A 19,721-nucleotide genomic window follows, 5' to 3' on the forward strand; every position below is an offset into this window, starting at 1 on the left:
TTTACAAACATTGCATTCGTTTTTAAAAAACAAACTTTCTTTATAACGAAAGTTGACGGCATGCACACCATTTCATAATACATCCAACTATAATTGGCTTAATAATAATCTTGATGAACTCAATGACTCGAATGCAACGTCTTTCAAAATATGCCATGAATGACTCCAAGTAATATCCTTAAAATGAGCTAATGCACAGCGGAAGATTTCTTTAATACCTGAGAATAAACATGCTTTAAAGTGTCAACCAAAAGGTTGGTGAGTTCATAGGTTTATCATAACAATCATTTTAATATATTAATAGACCACAAGATTTCCGTTTATAAATATATGTACACTCGCAAGTGTATAAAAGTATTCTATAAGTTGTAGGCACCCAGTAATAAGCCTTAACGTTCATGTTTTACCCTCTGAAGTACACCAGATCAGGTGTGTTTAAAATAACCTCGAAGTACTAAAGCATCCCATAGTCAGGATGGGGTTTGTCAGGCACAATAGATCTATCTTTAGGATTCGTGCCTATCGTACATAGACAAGTAGTTTAATGTTACCAAGCTAAGGGTATATTTCTGGTTTAAACCCACGTAGAATTAGTTTTAGTACTTGTGCCTATTTCGTAAAACATTTATAAAAACAGCGCATGTATTCTCAGTCCCAAAAATATATATAAAAGGGAGCAAATGAAACTCACAATACTGTATTTCGTAGTAAAAATACATATAACGTCATTTAACAAGTGCAAGGTTGGCCTCAGATTCACGAACGTATCAATATTGAGATTCAATATTGCAGGAAAGTACGTAGACGCAACGGAGATGATAAACACTAGATTGACCTCACGAGCATACCCATGAACCATACCCATCACCTCCATAGCTATAACCCATAATTTTCTTAGCTTCGACTCATTCAAAAAAAACTATTTTGAAATCACTCGGACAGCACTCCGTCATAATATTTTATATATACTAATAATATCTTGAAATAATACAGAGCAAATATATATATATATATATATATATATATATATATATATATATATATATATATATATATATATATATATATATATATATATATATATATATATATATATATATATATATATATATATATATATATATATATATATATATATATATATATATATATATATATATATATCGATTGAGAGAGTTTAGAGAAATATATTTTCAAGTTTCTATGAAATAATGAAACCTATTGAATTCTATTTATAATAGATTTTTGAATTATTATAGTGAATTATTAAAGTATGAATTATTAAAGTGAATTATTAAAGTATGAATTATTAAAGTGAATTATTAAAGTATGAATTATTAAAGTGAATTATTAAAGTATGAATTATTAAAGTGAATTATTAAAGTATGAATTATTAAAGTATGAATTATTAAAGTGAATTATTAAAGTATGAATTATTAAAGTGAATTATTAAAGTATGAATTATTAAAGTGAATTATTAAAGTATGAATTATTAAAGTGAATTATTAAAGTATGAATTATTAAAGTGAATTATTAAAGTATGAATTATTAAAGTGAATTATTAAAGTTAAAGTAAAGTAAAAGTAAAATAAAGGTAAAGTTAAAGTATATTAAAAGTATAAAAACTATGTATGTCTAATACGCGTATAAATATATATAATATTAATTTAAATCGTTATATATATTTAATGAAATAAAATATAAATATCGTTATATTTATTATACTGGTTAAGTAATGAGTTGTCAAAAGTGATTCTAGATATTTATAAAAGTTATATACGTTTTAATAATAAAGTTCTTTTTTAAACTGAAAACGTCTTTGTACGTTTGAAAATAGATTAATAGAATATCATGGAAACCAATTCTCCACTAACTTTTGTCTAACTTTCGTAAATGACACTTTTTGTTTTTATTTATAAATAGCTTTACAAATTATTCTGAATATCGTTAAGAGAAATAAATTTTCTCAAATCATAGTGGACCTCTCAACAGAGACTTGTAATCATAATTCAATGTTTCTGATAATTCAATCATTTAATATATTTTTTTTTAATTTCGTTAAAAATCATATTGAAACAAATACGTTCGTGTAAAGTATTATACGTTTAATACTTTATTAATATTCTTAAGTTATATAATATATATATATACATATACATATCTATTTATATATAACGGTTCATGAATCGTCGGAATTTGGTCGAGCTTATAATGAATGTATGAACACAGTTTAAAATTCTTGAGATTTAACTTAACAAACTTTTCTTATCGTGTCGGAATAATATAAAGATTAAAGTTTAAATTTGGTCAGAAATTTCCGGGTCGTCACAGATGGTACTGCATCTACATAAATAAAAACAAAATGAATGAGTAAGTGGGTCAAAATTAACACATTACACAAACCATTTAGAACATCTTTAACATAAATTTTAAAAGAAAATACATTATAGTTTCCACATAACACTACCCATTTTACTTTTGACCATTTGGATGCAATATATTATAGTTTAGCATATTGTCATGGATCAAATTACATAATCAGTTCTAGAGCAGCATATAATTGTCCTGCAGATTTGAACTTACCATTAGAAACTGCACTAAATGAACTTCTGACCGTAGTAGCTTGTGATAAGTCGTACTTCAGTTTGTTGCATTGCAAAGGTTATGAAATCATAAGAACGACAAAAAGAAGTTGCAACTGAATTGAGTTATGATCTTAGCTAATAAGCATATTCATCAAGAGAGAACATTTTTAACATCAACTTATATCCTATTCTTATAATTCCATTTAAGTTGTTGGATCTCTAAACACGTTTACAAAGAACAACATTATAACATGCAGTTGAGGATACTCATAACATTGAATTACTAATACCAATCACAAAATGAACATATGAATGTATACCTTTTAAATTTGATGAATGAGGAAACACAGAACACGCGTAAGCAAAATTTGCCGATGTTGATGGTGTAAGTGAGTTTTCTTTATCAAGATGATTTAGGCGTTCTTTAGTTTTTTTACTCTTGAGAATTTGCATACGACGTTGTCTTGCTTGTTGCGAGTTGTAGGGATTCATGATGGGAACAACACTAAATCGAATTTGTTAGGTAATCTACATAAACAATAACATAGCATAAGGGGAATTTTTTGTACCTGAGTGCTCAAATAGTTTAATTGTTTTAATTTGCTGTTTAGATTCTCGAAGTTGGTAATAGGAGGTAGTAATATGATGGGTTGCAGTAGGAAGTTGTAGGGTTAAAAACGTTTTCAACTTTTTATGTGTAGTTAAACTATGTAAATCTAAATCTCTTGAAATTAGAAATTGTCATAACCCGGCCTTAACCATAAGGACGATTACAATAACATATGATTTCATCGCGAGGTATTGACCTCTATATGCGACATTTTTCAAAAACTGCATTCGTTTTTACAATACAAACCATAGCTTTTATTACAAATACAAGGTTTAAACAACTTAATAATGATTATCGTTTAGCGATAATCTTAGACTTACAAACTTTACATGTGATAATAACAATACGACTTTCAACATATTTTACATTACAAATCCTCCGATATGCAGTTTTATTTTTGACACAAATATGCATACTCGAGATCTTGCTTAAATTCAACATGTTGCAGCGGAAGCTTTTAGTTATCATCTGAGAATAAACATGCTTAAAACGTCAACATAAAGTTGGTGAGATATAGGTTTAATGCCGGCAGCGTTATAAATATAGACCACAAGATTTCATATATAAACGTTTTAATAAAAATATTCTAAGTTGTTGAGCACTTGATAACCATACTTAACATTTAATCAACGTCACATATTCCCTTTATTATGAAATCTTACTACACCGTACCAAGTGTAGTTACCGAAACGAAGTACTGTGCAACCGTTGAATACTGGCCGTCCAGTCCGGTTGGGGTTGTCAGGCCCGATAGATCTATCAACAGGATTCGTGTTTACAATACCTCATGTAAATAATAGTTACCAAGTTACAGGAAAGTATGCCAGTGGTACAACTCAATGTAGAATATATATTTTTAATCACTTGTGTCCATAACGTAAATCATAAAATGCATGTATTCTCATCCCGAAATATTTAGAGTTTAAAAGTGGGACTATATACTCACTTTTGCCTTGAAGGTATTTATCACGACTTGGTCTCCGATAGATATCACGAACCTAACCATATATATAATATATCAACATATTTTCTTTTTAAGTAATCGTTATATATATATATATATATATATATATATATATATATATATATATATATATATATATATATATACTTTTAATACTTTTAATATTTTCTTAGTCCGTAGTTAGCAGTCCGATGTTAGTGGTCCACAATTTGTTGCTTAAATAAAATAAATAAAGACCCCATCATATTTGTATTGATCAGAATTAATCTCGACCCATGGTACCATGTTGTCAAGTGACGTGTTGCGTACATAAAGTACTGTGTTGTCAAATGACGTGTTGCGTACAATCATGAGGTCTTATGATTAATCTTCTCGTGTTGTTTACGGGTGGTCCTGAAATATATAAAATCAAATCATAAGTAAATATATATGAAATATCATATTAATTAGAAATATATGATTAATTTAATTTTTCTCCAAATATTTTTGTAGCTAAACTAGCTTCGGATACCCGATCTTGGTTTAGTCGTAGTTTCTTCATTACAACTCCGTTTTTGTTGGTTCAACTTGCCACTTCCTTGGATCGAGTAAAATTTTAAGAATATGAACTGAAAATACCTTAGGTTGTATTCGAAATCACAGGTTATAGGTCAAACTTTGGTGAAACTTATGAAGGTGATCATTTTCCATCATAAAAACAACATTTAATGGTCATTTTTCTAAAAATACTTACACTTTGAGTTAAACCATAAAATTTTTATGTGTTAACATATTCATAAGAAATATCATTTTTCCAGAACATGAACTTCCAATTCAAAATTTAAGATGGTTTTTAATTATCCAACCCAAAACAGCCCCCGGTTGCACTCCGACGACGTAGATTCAGTTTTTAAGATGTTCTTTGTAAAACCAAGTTATATCTTGTTAAGTTAGCATATCATTATGATATATTACAGGTCTTGAAGTATTTTAAAAGTTAAGTTAGAAGGATCTATTTAGTTTGCAAACAAGTTTGAAATCATTCAAACTATGTTCTTGTTGTTAAAATTTTACAACACAAAATAAGATAGCTATATAAATATGAATCGAATAAGGTTATGAAAAAGGTTAGTACCTCAAGTTACTTGGACAAAGTTACTTTAAAAGATGAGAAAAATCTTAGAACCAAAAGAGTGGTGGAGTTGGATCAAAAGGTTGGAAGTAAACTTGTATTTTTGGAAGGATTATTGAAGTTTTCTTGTAAGGAATTTATTATGATGATTAAGGCTTGTTTTTGAAGCTAGATCTTCATGGTTATTTTCTGAGATTGTGAAGAACACTTAAGGTTCCTAAGAGTGTGTTTTTGGTTAGAGAAAATGTGTAGTAAAAATGAAATTGGAATGGAGTATAAATGGTGGTGAAAAGATGTATAAATTTGTAATATTGTGCAAAAGTCTTGTAATATGCCAAATTGATTAATCATGCCTGCTAAGATCCAAAATTAGCTGACTCATGGATGCTAATAAAGTGATTGTGATGTGTATATACTAATAGTAAATACGTATAGTAGCTGGGTATGATACGAGTACATATACTCTAGGTATACGTGTAGAAATTTTGAGGAAACGAAACGAGAATTCAAATATAGCTATCTTTTGTAAATATACTTATATTGTTTTATGTATATAAGCCCTTTAAAAGTGATTAAATACATATTTATACGATACTTGTATAAGTATTATAGGTTAAAGGTATATATGTCAAATAACGTTACGTATAGTTATCATTTTGAAAACTTAAGTTAGTAGTCTCAAAGTATACTTATAACTTATTGTTATTAGTACACAATGAGATGTTAAACCATTCTTAGATCATGTTAAATATATATAAATACATATATATACACAAACGTATAATTATCGTTTGTTATATAGTTCGTGATATCATCGGTCAAATTGGACGGTCAAACGTTGTGTAAAACTCTTTTTAAAAACATAAATCTCAACAATTTAGATTACTTATCATTTTGGTAAGGTTTAATTTATGTAAATATTAATCTCATAGGTATAAAATGATCGGAAAAATCCGGGTCGTTACAGTACCTACCCGTTAAATAAATTTCGTCCCGAAATTTTAAAATTGTACCTATTTTGCGTTCTCGGGAAACAAATGTGGGTACTTTCGTTTCATCTGATCCTCTCATTCCCAAGTAAACTTGGGACCCCTTCGAGCATTCCAACGAACCTTAACGATCGGTATGTTGCTCTGCTTGAGTTGTTTAACTTCACGGTCCATGATTTCGACTGGTTCTTCTATGAATTGTAGTTTCTCGTCGACTTGGATTTCTTCAAGAGGAATGGTGAGATCTTCCTTTGCAAGACATTTCTTAAGGTTTGATACGTGAAATGTATTATGTACTCCGGCGAGTTGTTGCGGTAACTCGAGTCGATAAGCTACAGGTCCAATGTGTTCGATGATCTTGAACGGGCCTACATACCTTGGGTTCAGTTTACCCCTTTTACCGAAACGTATTACACCTTTCCAAGGTGACACCTTTAACATAACCATGTCACCGATCTTAAACTCTAATGGTTTCATTCGGACATCGGCGTAGCTCTTTTGGCAACTACGGACTGTTTTCAATCTCTCATTGATTTGTACTATCTTCTCAGTCGTTTCGTGTATGATCTCGGGACCAGTTAATTGTCGATCTCCTACTTCATTCCAACAGAAAGGGGATCTACACTTCCTTCCATACAATGCTTCGAATGGTGCAGCTTTAATGCTCGCATGATAACTGTTATTATATGAGAATTCTGCTAATGGTAGATATTTATCCCATCCATTTCCAAAATCGATCACACATGCCCTGAGCATGTCTTCAAGAGTCTGAATTGTTCTTTCACTCTGCCCGTCAGTTTGTGGATGATATGCGGTGCTCATATCCAAACGAGCTCCCAGGGCCTCCTGTAGTGATTGCCAAAACTTTGATGTAAATCTACTATCACGATCGGATATAATGGAAATAGGTATTCCATGCCTTGAAACAATTTCCTTTATGTATAATCCTAATAGTTTCTCCATTCTATCCGTTTCCTTTATAGGCAAGAAATATGCAGATTTGGTGAGACGATCAACTATTACCCAAATGGTGTCATAACCCCAGGCAGTCTTAGGTAACTTTGTGATGAAATCCATGGTAATACCGTCCCATTTCCATTCTGGGATTTCTGGTTATTGAAGTAACCCTGACGGCTTCTGGTGTTCTGCTTTGACTTTGGAACAAGTTAAACATTCCCCAACATATGTTGCAACATCTATCTTTAAATTAGGCCACCAATAATGCGTCTTAAGATCTTGATACATCTTTCCAACTCCAGGATGTATCGAGTATCTTGTCTTATGTGCCTCATTCAATATCAACTTCCTTAATCCACCCAACTTCGGTACCCAAATACGGTTTGCAAAATATCGAATTCCGTCTTCCCGTATAACGAGTTGCTTCTCATACTTCTTCATTATTTCATTTCCTATGTTTTCTTTAGTAAGAGCTTCTCGTTGAGCCTCTTTGATTTGTGAGTTGAGATTCATGCGAATTTTTATGTTCATCGCTCGTACTCGAATTGGTTCCCGTTCCTTTCTGCTTAGAGCATCGGCCACTACATTCGCTTTCCCGGGATGATAGCGAATCTCACAATCATAGTCGTTTATCAGCTCGACCCACCTACATTGCCTCATGTTCAGCTGTTTCTGATCGAAGATATGTTGAAGGCTTTTATGATCGGTAAACACAGTGCATTTAACCCCATATAAATAGTGTCTCCATATCTTCAATGCAAACACTACTGCTCCCAGTTCTAGATCATGCGTCGTGTAATTCCGCTCGTGAATCTTCAATTGACGAGATGCGTATGCAATAACTTTCTTTCGTTGCATAAGGATGCAACCAAAACCTTGTCGCACAGCGTCACAATATATCTCAAAATCATCGTTCCCTTTAGGTAATGATAAAATAGGTACCGTAGTCAACTTCTTCTTTAGTAATTGAAATGCACTCTCCTGCTCAGAAGTCCATTCGTACTTCTTCCCTTTTTGCGTTAACGCTGTTAATGGTTTAGCTATTCGGGAAAAATCTTGAATAAACCTTCTTTAATAACCAGCTAAAACCAAAAATTGGCGTATATGCGTTGGTGTCTTAGGAGTCTCCCATTTTTCAATAGCCTCAATTTTAGCTGGGTCAACCTGAATTCCTTTGCTACTAACAACATGACCAAGAAATTGCACTTCTTTTAACCAAAACGCACACTTAGAAAATTTGGCGTATAATTGTTCTTTTCTTAACAATTCTAATACCAATCTTAAATGCTGTTCATGCTCTTGCTCACTCTTGGAATAGATAAGAATATCGTCAATGAAAACGATTACAAACTTATCTAAATACGGACTACAAACTCGATTCATGAGGTCCATGAATAGAGCTGGCGCATTCGTTAATCCAAATGGCATGACCAAAAATTCATAATGACCGTAGCGTGTCCGAAAAGCAGTTTTCGGAATATCTTCTTCTTTGACGCGTAGTTGATGATAGCCCGACCTTAGGTCGATTTTTGAGTAAACACACGATCCTTGCAATTGATCAAATAAGTCATCAATTCTCGGTAGTGGATACCGATTCTTGATAGTTAACTTATTTAATTCACGATAATCTATACACATTCGGAAAGATCCGTCTTTCTTCTTGACGAATAAAATCGGAGCTCCCCACGGTGAAGTGCTCGGTCGAATGAAACCACGGTCCAGTAATTCTTGTAACTGGCTTTGTAACTCTTTCATCTCAGATGGTGCAAGTCTATATGGAGCACGAGCTACTGGTGCAGCTCCCGGTACTAGATCTATTTGAAATTCTACAGATGTAAATGGAGGTAATCCTGGTAACTCTTCCAAAAATACTTCAGGAAAATCTCTTGCCACAGGCACGTCGTTGATGCTCTTCACTTTTTCCTTCGTTTCGACTTTATTAACATATGCTAAGATAGCATAGCACCCTTTCTTCAAGCACTTTTGAGCTTTCAAACAACTAATGAGTTTTAGCTTTGAGTTACCCTTCTCTCCATAAATCATTACTGGCGTTTTATCCTTACGAGGAATGCGAATTGCCTTCTTGGCGCACACAACTTCAGCTCCAATTTTGGACATCCAGTCCATGCCGACTATTACATCAAAACTTCCTAATTCTACGGGTATCAAATCAATCTTAAATGTTTCTCCGGCTAAATTTATTTTACAATCACGGCAAATTTTATCGGCTTTAATTAGTTTACCATTAGCTAACTCAATCATGTACTTAGCATCTAGAGGTAATGATGAACAATTCAATTTAGCGTGAAAGTCTCTACACACGTAACTTCTATCGGCACCAGTATAAAATATAATAGATGCAGATAAGTTATTAATGGTAAACGTACCCGTAACAAGCTCCGGGTCTTCGCACGCCTCTCTAGCATTAATAACAAATGCTCTTCCACGTGCAGATCCGTTATTCTTCTCTGGATTCGGGCACTGACTCTTATAATGACCCTGTTTCCCACACCCATAACAAGTAACAGTGGCTAAGGCAGTTCTATTTGCATTGGTGGCAGGAGTCTTGGTACCATTTGTATTTGTAGCGGGAACCCTACAATCTTCAGCAAGATGACCTTTTCGATTACAATTGTTGCACACCACATTACAATAACCAGAGTGATGTTTGTGGCATCGGTTACATAAAGGATTTCGTCCCTTGTAACCTGAGTTCGAACCGCTACCCGCACCTTACGTGGTTTCTTGTTTCTTGTTGGATTGTTGATGATTACCTTCCCACTTTCTTTTGTTTCCCAATGTCTTGACATCGGTGTTCTTATCTAGAATAATCTGGTCCATCAACTTATTCGCCATGGTGATAGCTTCATGAATAGTCTTGGGTTTGGATGCTGTAACATTTGCCTTGACCTTTTTAGGCAAACCGTCTTTATACAGTTCAATCTTTCGTTCTTCGGTTGGTACCAATTCTGGACATAGCAAAGCTAATTCCATGAATCGCTGATTGTAGTTGGTGAGTTCAGTACCAACAACTTTCAGGCTTCGTAATTCAGCTTCCAACTTCCTAACCTCGTTCCTTCGACAATATTCGTTGATTAGCATTGTTTTGAATTCTTCCCAGGGAGTATCATAAGCTACATCTCCTCCTATGGCCTTCACATAGTTTTTCCACCACGTGAGTGCACTATCTTGTAAGGTGCACGATGCATACTTGGTCATGTCCTTCTCAATACAACCACTGATTTTAAACACAGACTCAATCTTTTCGATCCACCGGGTTAAACCGACCGGTCCTTCTGTTCCACTGAATGATGAGGGCTTGCAACCTTGAAAAGTTTTGTAAGTGCATCCCACACGAGGATTTGGGTTAACTGCAGCATCTCTTGTAGCCTCGACCCATAACATTCTGTCGTTCACTCGCTGATTGATGAGTTCCTGAATTTCTTATTCAGTCATTCGGTTCAATCGCGCCATAATCTTCAATAAAAATGGAAAAAAAATAATAATTATTCACATGGAATATTATAGATGTAGTATGTATTTACAGTACATCGTAGCTTATTAATAATATGAACCAGTTATTATTATAAAAGCCTTTTCTTCTTATTAGCATTTTATAATTATACCTAGGGTAGTACCTACCCGTTAAAGTTCATACTTAATAGCTTAGTACGAAAATCAATTACTATCACCTAAATAATACTCAACCATGGAAAATTATTACATTTCACACTTCACTATTTTACATATGCTTATATTACATCAAACATTAAGCAAACCACACTAGTAATATTATACAAAACGTTATATGATCCCATGGTTTAAAACAACAGCGTGTCATTTAACCCAAAGCGTTTGTGTTCAAAGAAATCGCTTAAAGGTTATCCTGGTTGTCTCCCTACATTTTGGCTGAGGGGCTGAAGAACTGGATGCCGGGATAGAACTAATAGGAATAGCGGGAATAGGTGTGGAAGTATCTGGTGGAGTTGGTGCCATAACATCCTCTCTAAACTCGGGATTTGGATTTTCCAATTCAGTAGCCTTTCGTTTCTTTCCTCGTTCGAATTTGTCTTTCGTAATTTCCTGTATTTCTTCCTCCTCAGGATCACCTTCCGGTTCCTCTTCAATTAATTCATCCAGAACTTGTGAGTCTTCCCCAAAGGTGTCGTTTTCATCATCGGATAGGTTAATGACTGGAACACCATCTGAAGATTCTGGTTCGGAGTCGCTGAATGTGATAACAAGTTCTAAGCTAGACATCTATCACATAACAACTAGCATGTTAGTATCACATAATATTTACATATTAATTTTTAACCAACAAGGATAAGCAATAGTTTTCTAAATCAAACACGGTCAAAGTCTAGACTCACTAATGCATCCTAACAAACTCGATAAGACACACTAATGCAAATTTTCTGGTTCTCTAAGACCAACGCTCTGATACCACATGTCATAACCCGAATTTAACCATAAGGATGATTACAATAACATATGATTTCATCGCGAGGTATTGACCTCTATATGCGACATTTTTCAAAAACTGCATTCGTTTTTACAATACAAACCATAGCTTTTATTACAAATACAAGGTTTAAACAACTTAATAATGATTATCGTTTAGCGATAATCTTAGACTTACAAACTTTACATGTGATAATAACAATACGACTTCCAACATATTTTACATTACAAATCCTCCGATATGCAGTTTTATTTTTGACACAAATATGCATACTCGAGATCTTGCTTAAATTCAACATGTTGCAGCGGAAGCTTTTAGTTATCACCTGAGAATAAACATACTTAAAACGTCAACATAAAGTTGGTGAGATATAGGTTTAATGCCGGCAGCGTTATAAATATAGATCACAAGATTTCATATATAAACGTTTTAATAAAAATATTCTAAGTTGTTGAGCACTTGATAACCATACTTAACATTTAATCAACGTCGCATATTCCCTTTATTATGAAATCTTACTACACCGTACCAAGTGTAGTTACCAAAACGAAGTACTGTGCAACCGTTGAATACTGGTCGTCCAGTCCGGTTGGGGTTATCAGGCCCGATAGATCTATCAACAGGATTCACGTTTACAATACCTCATATAAATAATAGTTACCAAGTTACAGGGAAGTATGCCAGTGGTACAACTCAACGTAGAATATATATTTTTAATCACTTGTGTCCAAAACGTAAATCATAAAATGCATGTATTCTCATCCCGAAATATTTAGAGTTTAAAAGTGGGACTATATACTCACTTTTGCCTTGAAGGTATTTATCACGACTTGGTCTCCGATAGATATCACGAACCTAACCATATATATAATATATCAACATATTTTCTTTTTAAGTAATCGTTATATATATATATATATATATATATATATATATATATATATATATATATATATATATATATATATATATATATATATATATATATATATATATATATATATATATATATATATACTTTTAATACTTTTAATATTTTCTTAGTCCGTAGTTAGCAGTCCGATGTTAGTGGTCCACAATTAGTTGCTTAAATAAAATAAATAAAAACCCCATCGTATTCGTATTGATCAGAATTAATCTCGACCCATGGTACCATGTTGTCAAGTGACGTGTTGCGTACATAAAGTACCGTGTTGTCAAATGACGTGTTGCATACAATCATGAGGTCTTATGATTAATCTTCTCGTGTTGTTTACGGGTGGTCCTAAAATATATAAAATCAAATCATAAGTAAATATATATGAAATATCATATTAATTAGAAATATATGATTAATTTAATTTTTCTCCAAATATTTTCGTAGCTAAACTAGCTTCGGATACCCGATCTTGTTTTAGTCGTAGTTTCTTCATTACAACTCTGTTTTTGTTGGTTCAACTTGCCACTTCCTTGGATCGAGTCAAATTTTAAGAATATGACAGAAAATACCTTAGGTTGTATTCGAAATCACAGGTTATAGGTGAAACTTTGGTGAAACTTATGAAGGTGATCATTTTCCATCATAAAAACAACATTTAATGATCATTTTTCTAAAAATACTTACACTTTGAGTTAAACCATGAAATTTTTATGTGTTAACATATTCATAAGAAATATCATTTTTCCAGAACATGAACTTCCAATTCAAAACTTAAGACAGTTTTTAATTATCCAACCCAAAACAGCCCCCGGTTGCACTCCGACGACGTAGATTCAGTTTTTAAGATGTTCTTTGTAAAACCAAGTTATATCTTGTTGAGTTAGCATATCATTATGATATATTACAGGTCTTGAAGTGTTTTAAAAGTTAAGTTAGAAGGATCTATTTAGTTTGCAAACAAGTTTGAAATCATTCAAACTATGTTCTTGTTGTTAAAATTTAACAACACAAAATAAGATAGCTATATAAATATGAATCGAATAAGGTTATGAAGAAGGTTACTACCTCAAGTTACTTGGACAAAGTTACTGTAAAAGATGAGAAAAATCTTAGAACCAAAAGAGTGGTGGAGTTGGATCAAAAGGTTGGAAGTAAACTTGTATTTTTGGAAGGATTATTGAAGTTTTCTTGTAAGGAATTTATTATGATGATTAAGGCTTGTTTTTGAAGCTAGATCTTCATGGTTATTTTTTGAGATTGTGAAGAACACTTAAGGTTCCTAAGAGTGTGTTTTTGGTTAGAGAAAATGTGTAGTAAAAATGAAATTGGAATGGAGTATAAATGGTGGTGAAAAGATGTATAAATTTGTAATATTGTGAAAAAGTCTTGTAATATGCCAAATTGATTAATCATGCATGCTAAGATCCAAAATTGGCTGACTCATGGCTGCTAATAAAGTGATTGTGATGTGTATATACTAATAGTAAATACGTATAGAAGCTGGGTATGATACGAGTACATATACTCTAGGTATACGTGTAGAAATTTTGAGGAAACGGAATGAGAATTCAAATATAGCTATCTTTTGTAAATATACTTATATTGTTTTATGTATATAAGCCCTTTAAAAGTGATTAAATACATATTTATACGATACTTGTATAAGTATTATAGGTTAAAGGTATATATGTCAAATAACGTTACGTATAGTTATCATTTTGAAAACTTAAGTTAGTAGTCTCAAAGTATACTTATAACTTATTGTTATTAGTACACAATGATATGTTAAACTATTCTTAGATCATGTTAAATATATATAAATACATATATATACACAAACGTATAATTATCGTTTGTTATATAGTTCGTGATATCATCGGTCAAATTGGACGGTCAAACGTTGTGTAAAACTCTTTTTAAAAACATAAATCTCAACAATTTAGATTACTTATCATGTTGGTAAGGTTTAATTTATGTAAATATTAATCTCATAGGTATAAAAGATCGGAAAAATCCGGATCGTTACAGAAATACAGGTCATGAAATATCTTGGAAAGAAGAATATCTTGATTAAAAATATTAATCATGATTAATATTGGAAATCAAATAATATTTGAAAAGATAAATCACAATTTAATAAATGTATAGATTTGGTTTAATCATAATTAATGATGGGAATTAAATAAGTGATTGGCATATACACCACTATACGTTTTCAACTTTTTATGTGTAGTCAAACTATGTAAATCTAAATCTCTTGAAATTAGAAATACAGGTCATGATATATCTTGGAAAGAAGAATATCTTCATTAAAAAGATTAATCATGATTAATATTGAAAATCAAATAATATTTGAAAAGATAAATCACAATTTAATAAATGTATAGATTTGGCTAAAAGTGACAACTTTTACCTACTTTACATCCTCTACCATTTAGCTTATTGAAACTTAGAATGGTTTAAATTTGCTTTATTTATAAGTTTTTTTTTTTTCCAGATTGGCATATACATGATGGCAAGACCAAGCCAAGAATCTGCACACATCAAGCTAATGTATCATACATCAAGCTAAACTTGACATAATAACAAATAATGATTTTCAAGTTCTAGTTGCAAATTGAATGAATATGATCAACACCCAATTACCATTCAGCATAGACCATCAAGTTCAACAAAATAAATAACTCAAAAGCTTTTAAAAACCATTCAACACAACCATGATCAGAAACGATAAACCAAATCTAGAGTCTCAAAATACTGAATGATAAAGGTACAAAAGGAAAACAACATCTTCAAGTTCATTACTTCTCAATTTTAACTGGAACAAACATCTTCTTCTTGGTACTTGAGTTCTCACCAATACCATCATCCTCAACTGCATCAACTGGGCATTTTAGAGGGCTGGCAGCTGTTTCAGAAGTAGCCTCCAAAGCATTGGATGAATCGCCGGTATACGATGTCACATCCTTTAAACAAATTATATAAAAAACATCAAGTTAGAATAAATGATAAAGAACTAAATCAGTGATGAATATATCATACTCTCAAGACCAATAATGTTATTTGTAATGACAAATTTGTACGAATAGTAATTGCATCAGCATAGACACGTAAAGTGAAATGAGATGGGATTACTACCTTGAGTGTCAAAAATCCAGTGTTCGAATTACCTGCCTTTTCAAAATCACCACCATGGTCATCATCCTGACATTTCATTTAGTAGTTGTCTCATTTAGTAGTAGTCAGATAGTTATATCTAAACAATCGTAATCTTTAGTTTGACCTTTTAGAATCAAATACCTGATCATCATCACCAGGTTGGTTGTTATCAAACTCAGCCATAATGCTTGGATCATTAGAAATTTTTGTAACTGTGTAAACCTGGTAAACTGTGTCAATATTGTAACTTGACACATTTATCATGAATAAAATCCTTTTTTCTTCCAGAGTTTTAAACACACCAGGTAGGGTATCCTCATCTCCTTCTTCAATCTTAGTTTAGTTAAAAAAAAATAGTGATCAGTAAAACATCTAACAATAATTATTATAAAAAATAGGCAAGGACATCTAAATATACTTGTTTTTCAATTAATTGAACAGCACTCATGCGCAGTAATTTAGTAACTTCACGATCAAACATTACAAATGATGTGGTATCGGAACCATCTTGCACTCGAACTTGAACTTTGTAACTATTAAACAAATATGCACATTTTAGATTTGGAATGGACAAACGGAGATAAAAAACAAATATAACATGAACTACTGATACCTTGGAACCACCGAAGATGCCACACCTTTGCACTTAGAACAATACAACTTACCATCATCCTCATCATTTTTTCCTACACTCTCCTCAATGCTCTCTAGATCAAATGCAGACTTCTTAACCACCTTCTTCTTACACTTTCTACATGAAATGTAATTCCAACCAGGCCTCTCCTCCACACTCGTTATGGTAGCGAGGACAACACAAATAGCAGGCTAAAAAATTGCATTTAAAAGATTGTGAAGAAACATATAAAGTTAAAAATAATAATCTAAAGCACATTGTTTTATTATGTTGATACCTTTGTTGCATCTATTACTTCACCAATAGTCATTTTTGGCATTGTAAGAAAATCATCATGAACAGACTGAACCTTGGAAGAAAGCTGACCTGCACCTTGAGAGGATGAAGCTGTACCAATTTTGGAGCTAAAAAGTTGTTTGAACTATACAACTTCAGGAAAATCGGGATTGATATATAGTTTTGTGCATAAATATGCATTCTGGATGGTTAATTCTTTTTTAGCTGTGAGGACAAAAAACATCATCAGACGACAATTGTAGAAAAAATATTAGATGCATATATAGCTGGAAAAAGTTTATTCATGAAATAAATATTGAGCCTACCTTTCCAGTATTTTATTTTACCAAATTGAATTATAAGAACAACAGGACCTCCATTTTTGTTTCCATCAATAAAATCATGCATCTGTTGTGCATATTCATCCCACCATGTGCATTTTAACTTCAAATTACTACATAATAATAAAGATGTATTAGGAAAGTCATCATTTTGTTGATCGAATATAAAGATAAAAATCATTAAAAACGTACTCAGCATCCTCAATTTCAATGTTCAAACGCTTTCCTTCTCCTCCATCTTCTTTTTCATAAGGTTTTAAATCACCACAGTCCACAATTCTTCCTATGAGATCTAAAATACACATAGAGAAATGATTTATGATTTATTACATGCATATATGTAAAAAATTACAAACAAAGAAGATAAGGTTTTGTACCAATTAAAAGGTTAGGGTGATCCTTTTTATCCCAGACTTGACTGAATGGCATAAATTGGAAGGCATTTTTGGGGCCATAAAAAGAACACACCCTCCTGAGACTTGTATTACGATAGAAATTGAGCTTTAACTTATGCATATAAACTGGGTATTTTCCTTTGTTATCACCCACACCAAATCTACTTATCATGAACACTGCACCTACTTCCAAATCCTTCTCAAAGTCTGGACATAATGCTTGTTTCACAACAGCACCGATTTTGTCACACTACATGATAGAAGTATATATAAAGTAAACATGAAGTTCTAAGTTGAAATCAAACATGTATTAACAACATAATAAAAGATAAATTTAACAGCATAACAACATCACAGATTTTTCAAAGTCTGGAGATATACCTTTTCATCCATCACAATCATTTGAAGTTCGTACATCATCTTCCAAATACTAAGAACTCTAACTTTCAATTTCCATGAGCTTTTGACATTTTCAATCTCTGAAATGTAATCGTATTTCTCTAGCGACATCGTGAGTAAGAGCAATAATCAAAAGTAATGGAATAGATAGAGTTTAGAGGATGAGGATGTAGTTGAGGGTTTAGGTTATTATATAATGTATAAATCTGAAAAGGTTCATTGGAATTGAAAGAATTCATGGTCATTTGGTTTTTCTAGGGTGTCTTTTGATTTGGGTAAAAGGCGTGCATCAATTCAGACGGCGTATGTATCTTTTTTCAGTCTGTATCTGTTTCTGAAGCGTGCATTATTTAGTATGTATCAATTCAGAAGGCGTGCATTATTAATTCGTATGCTGTATAATACATGAGCCGACATATAGTGTTGGGCTTTTAAATTAAAGTCTTCAATGTTGGGCCTTTAAAAATGAAGAAAGTATGGGCACGTTCACCAGCTTCGAATTTCATTTATCTTTTGTTAATTAATTTAATTTAATTAAATTGTTTTTTAAGTACAATTATTATTAATGACATCACACCATTAAGCTTAAAAGGGACACGTGTAACAATTAGCTTTTTCTAGTTTGGGTAATGCATGGTAAATGATGTCATGGTAAGTGTATTTTATAAGAGATTATAGATGTATTTATAAATGAATAAATAATATTCAACATATTTTATATGTGGTACAATTATAATGTATAATATATTAAATATAACTATACATTAAAAATATGATATTTTTATTAACATTACTACTATTACTTTTCTTATTATTCTTATTGTTAATATTAATATTAATATTTGTATCATTTATATTATAATTTTTAAAACAAGGTGTGTGTGTGTGTGTGTGTGTGTATCTATATATATATATATATATATATATATATATATATATATATATATATATATATATATATATATATATATATATATATATATATATATATATATGAAATTCGGTATGAATAAGTTGGATATATTATTACTAGTAATATTATTAGTATTATTATCAAATTATTAGTTATTAATTATTAGAATTATTGCTATTATTATCATTATTATTAATTGTATTATTATGTATATACCTATTATTAGTATTAGTGATATTATTAATACACTTCAGATATATATACATATACATACATGACATACAAATATACATATATAAACATATATACAGAGTATATACATATACGTATATACTGTTATATACATACATATAGACCCATTAAATAATCTGCTTTATTATTAATAATTCTAATTAAATAAAACACTGAATTAAATTATCACCACAGAATGAAATTGGTTTCAATCATTTTCAATCAGTACGTAATTTGTTTTCTATCTGGTTATCAGTTTAAAATGAATCTCAGATACAATCCAAAAGCAGTTAAGGGTTGTTATCTGCTTTCTTTTTTTATTTTTCTTATTGTACCTGATGAACATTACTTGTCGACCTTATGGACTTTAAATCATCTGAATGATTATCTGTTAATATCACAATTCTTCACTTCTTCATTCCCATTATTAATTACACTAATTACAGTTACCAATTTTGGAGATTTAAAACAGAAAAATCAAGAACCCAGGATGTATACCTCTGTTCTTGCTATCAAAAATTCAAAGCTCGATTTCTAAATTTATTTCCAAAAGTATAAATGACGTTTTGTTAGGAATATATTACTCAATCCTTCTGGAAATTTTCAAACTTCAATTCATCAAACCGAGTTTTAATTTGAGAGTCAAAGTTTATTTTCTAAAAGTCAAACTTTTGTTTATCGTAAAAATTCGAGTTCAATGTTATGTTTTGAGTTTAATTGGTGATGGAGAAAGTTTTTAATGATGATTTTAAACATCTTTCATGTTATATTCA

General features: G+C 31.4%; 1 protein-coding gene across 1 annotated transcript; it reads right to left on the reverse strand.

The window, feature by feature from the left end:
* Positions 1-15,401: 15,401 nt before the first annotated feature.
* Positions 15,402-17,915, reverse strand: LOC139849913 (replication protein A 70 kDa DNA-binding subunit B-like). The gene is made up of 10 exons (XM_071839526.1): positions 17,787-17,915; positions 17,388-17,655; positions 17,203-17,302; positions 16,996-17,123; positions 16,671-16,780; positions 16,373-16,584; positions 16,178-16,292; positions 15,901-16,092; positions 15,739-15,804; positions 15,402-15,566 (listed from the first exon to the last, which is right to left on the reverse strand). Exons 1-10 carry the CDS (start codon positions 17,913-17,915, stop codon positions 15,402-15,404), a joined length of 1,485 nt encoding a protein of 494 aa, XP_071695627.1.
* Positions 17,916-19,721: the final 1,806 nt, after the last annotated feature.

The sequence above is a fragment of the Rutidosis leptorrhynchoides genome, chromosome 5, assembly GCF_046630445.1.
Source record: "Rutidosis leptorrhynchoides isolate AG116_Rl617_1_P2 chromosome 5, CSIRO_AGI_Rlap_v1, whole genome shotgun sequence".
Taxonomy (NCBI): Eukaryota; Viridiplantae; Streptophyta; class Magnoliopsida; order Asterales; family Asteraceae; genus Rutidosis; species Rutidosis leptorrhynchoides.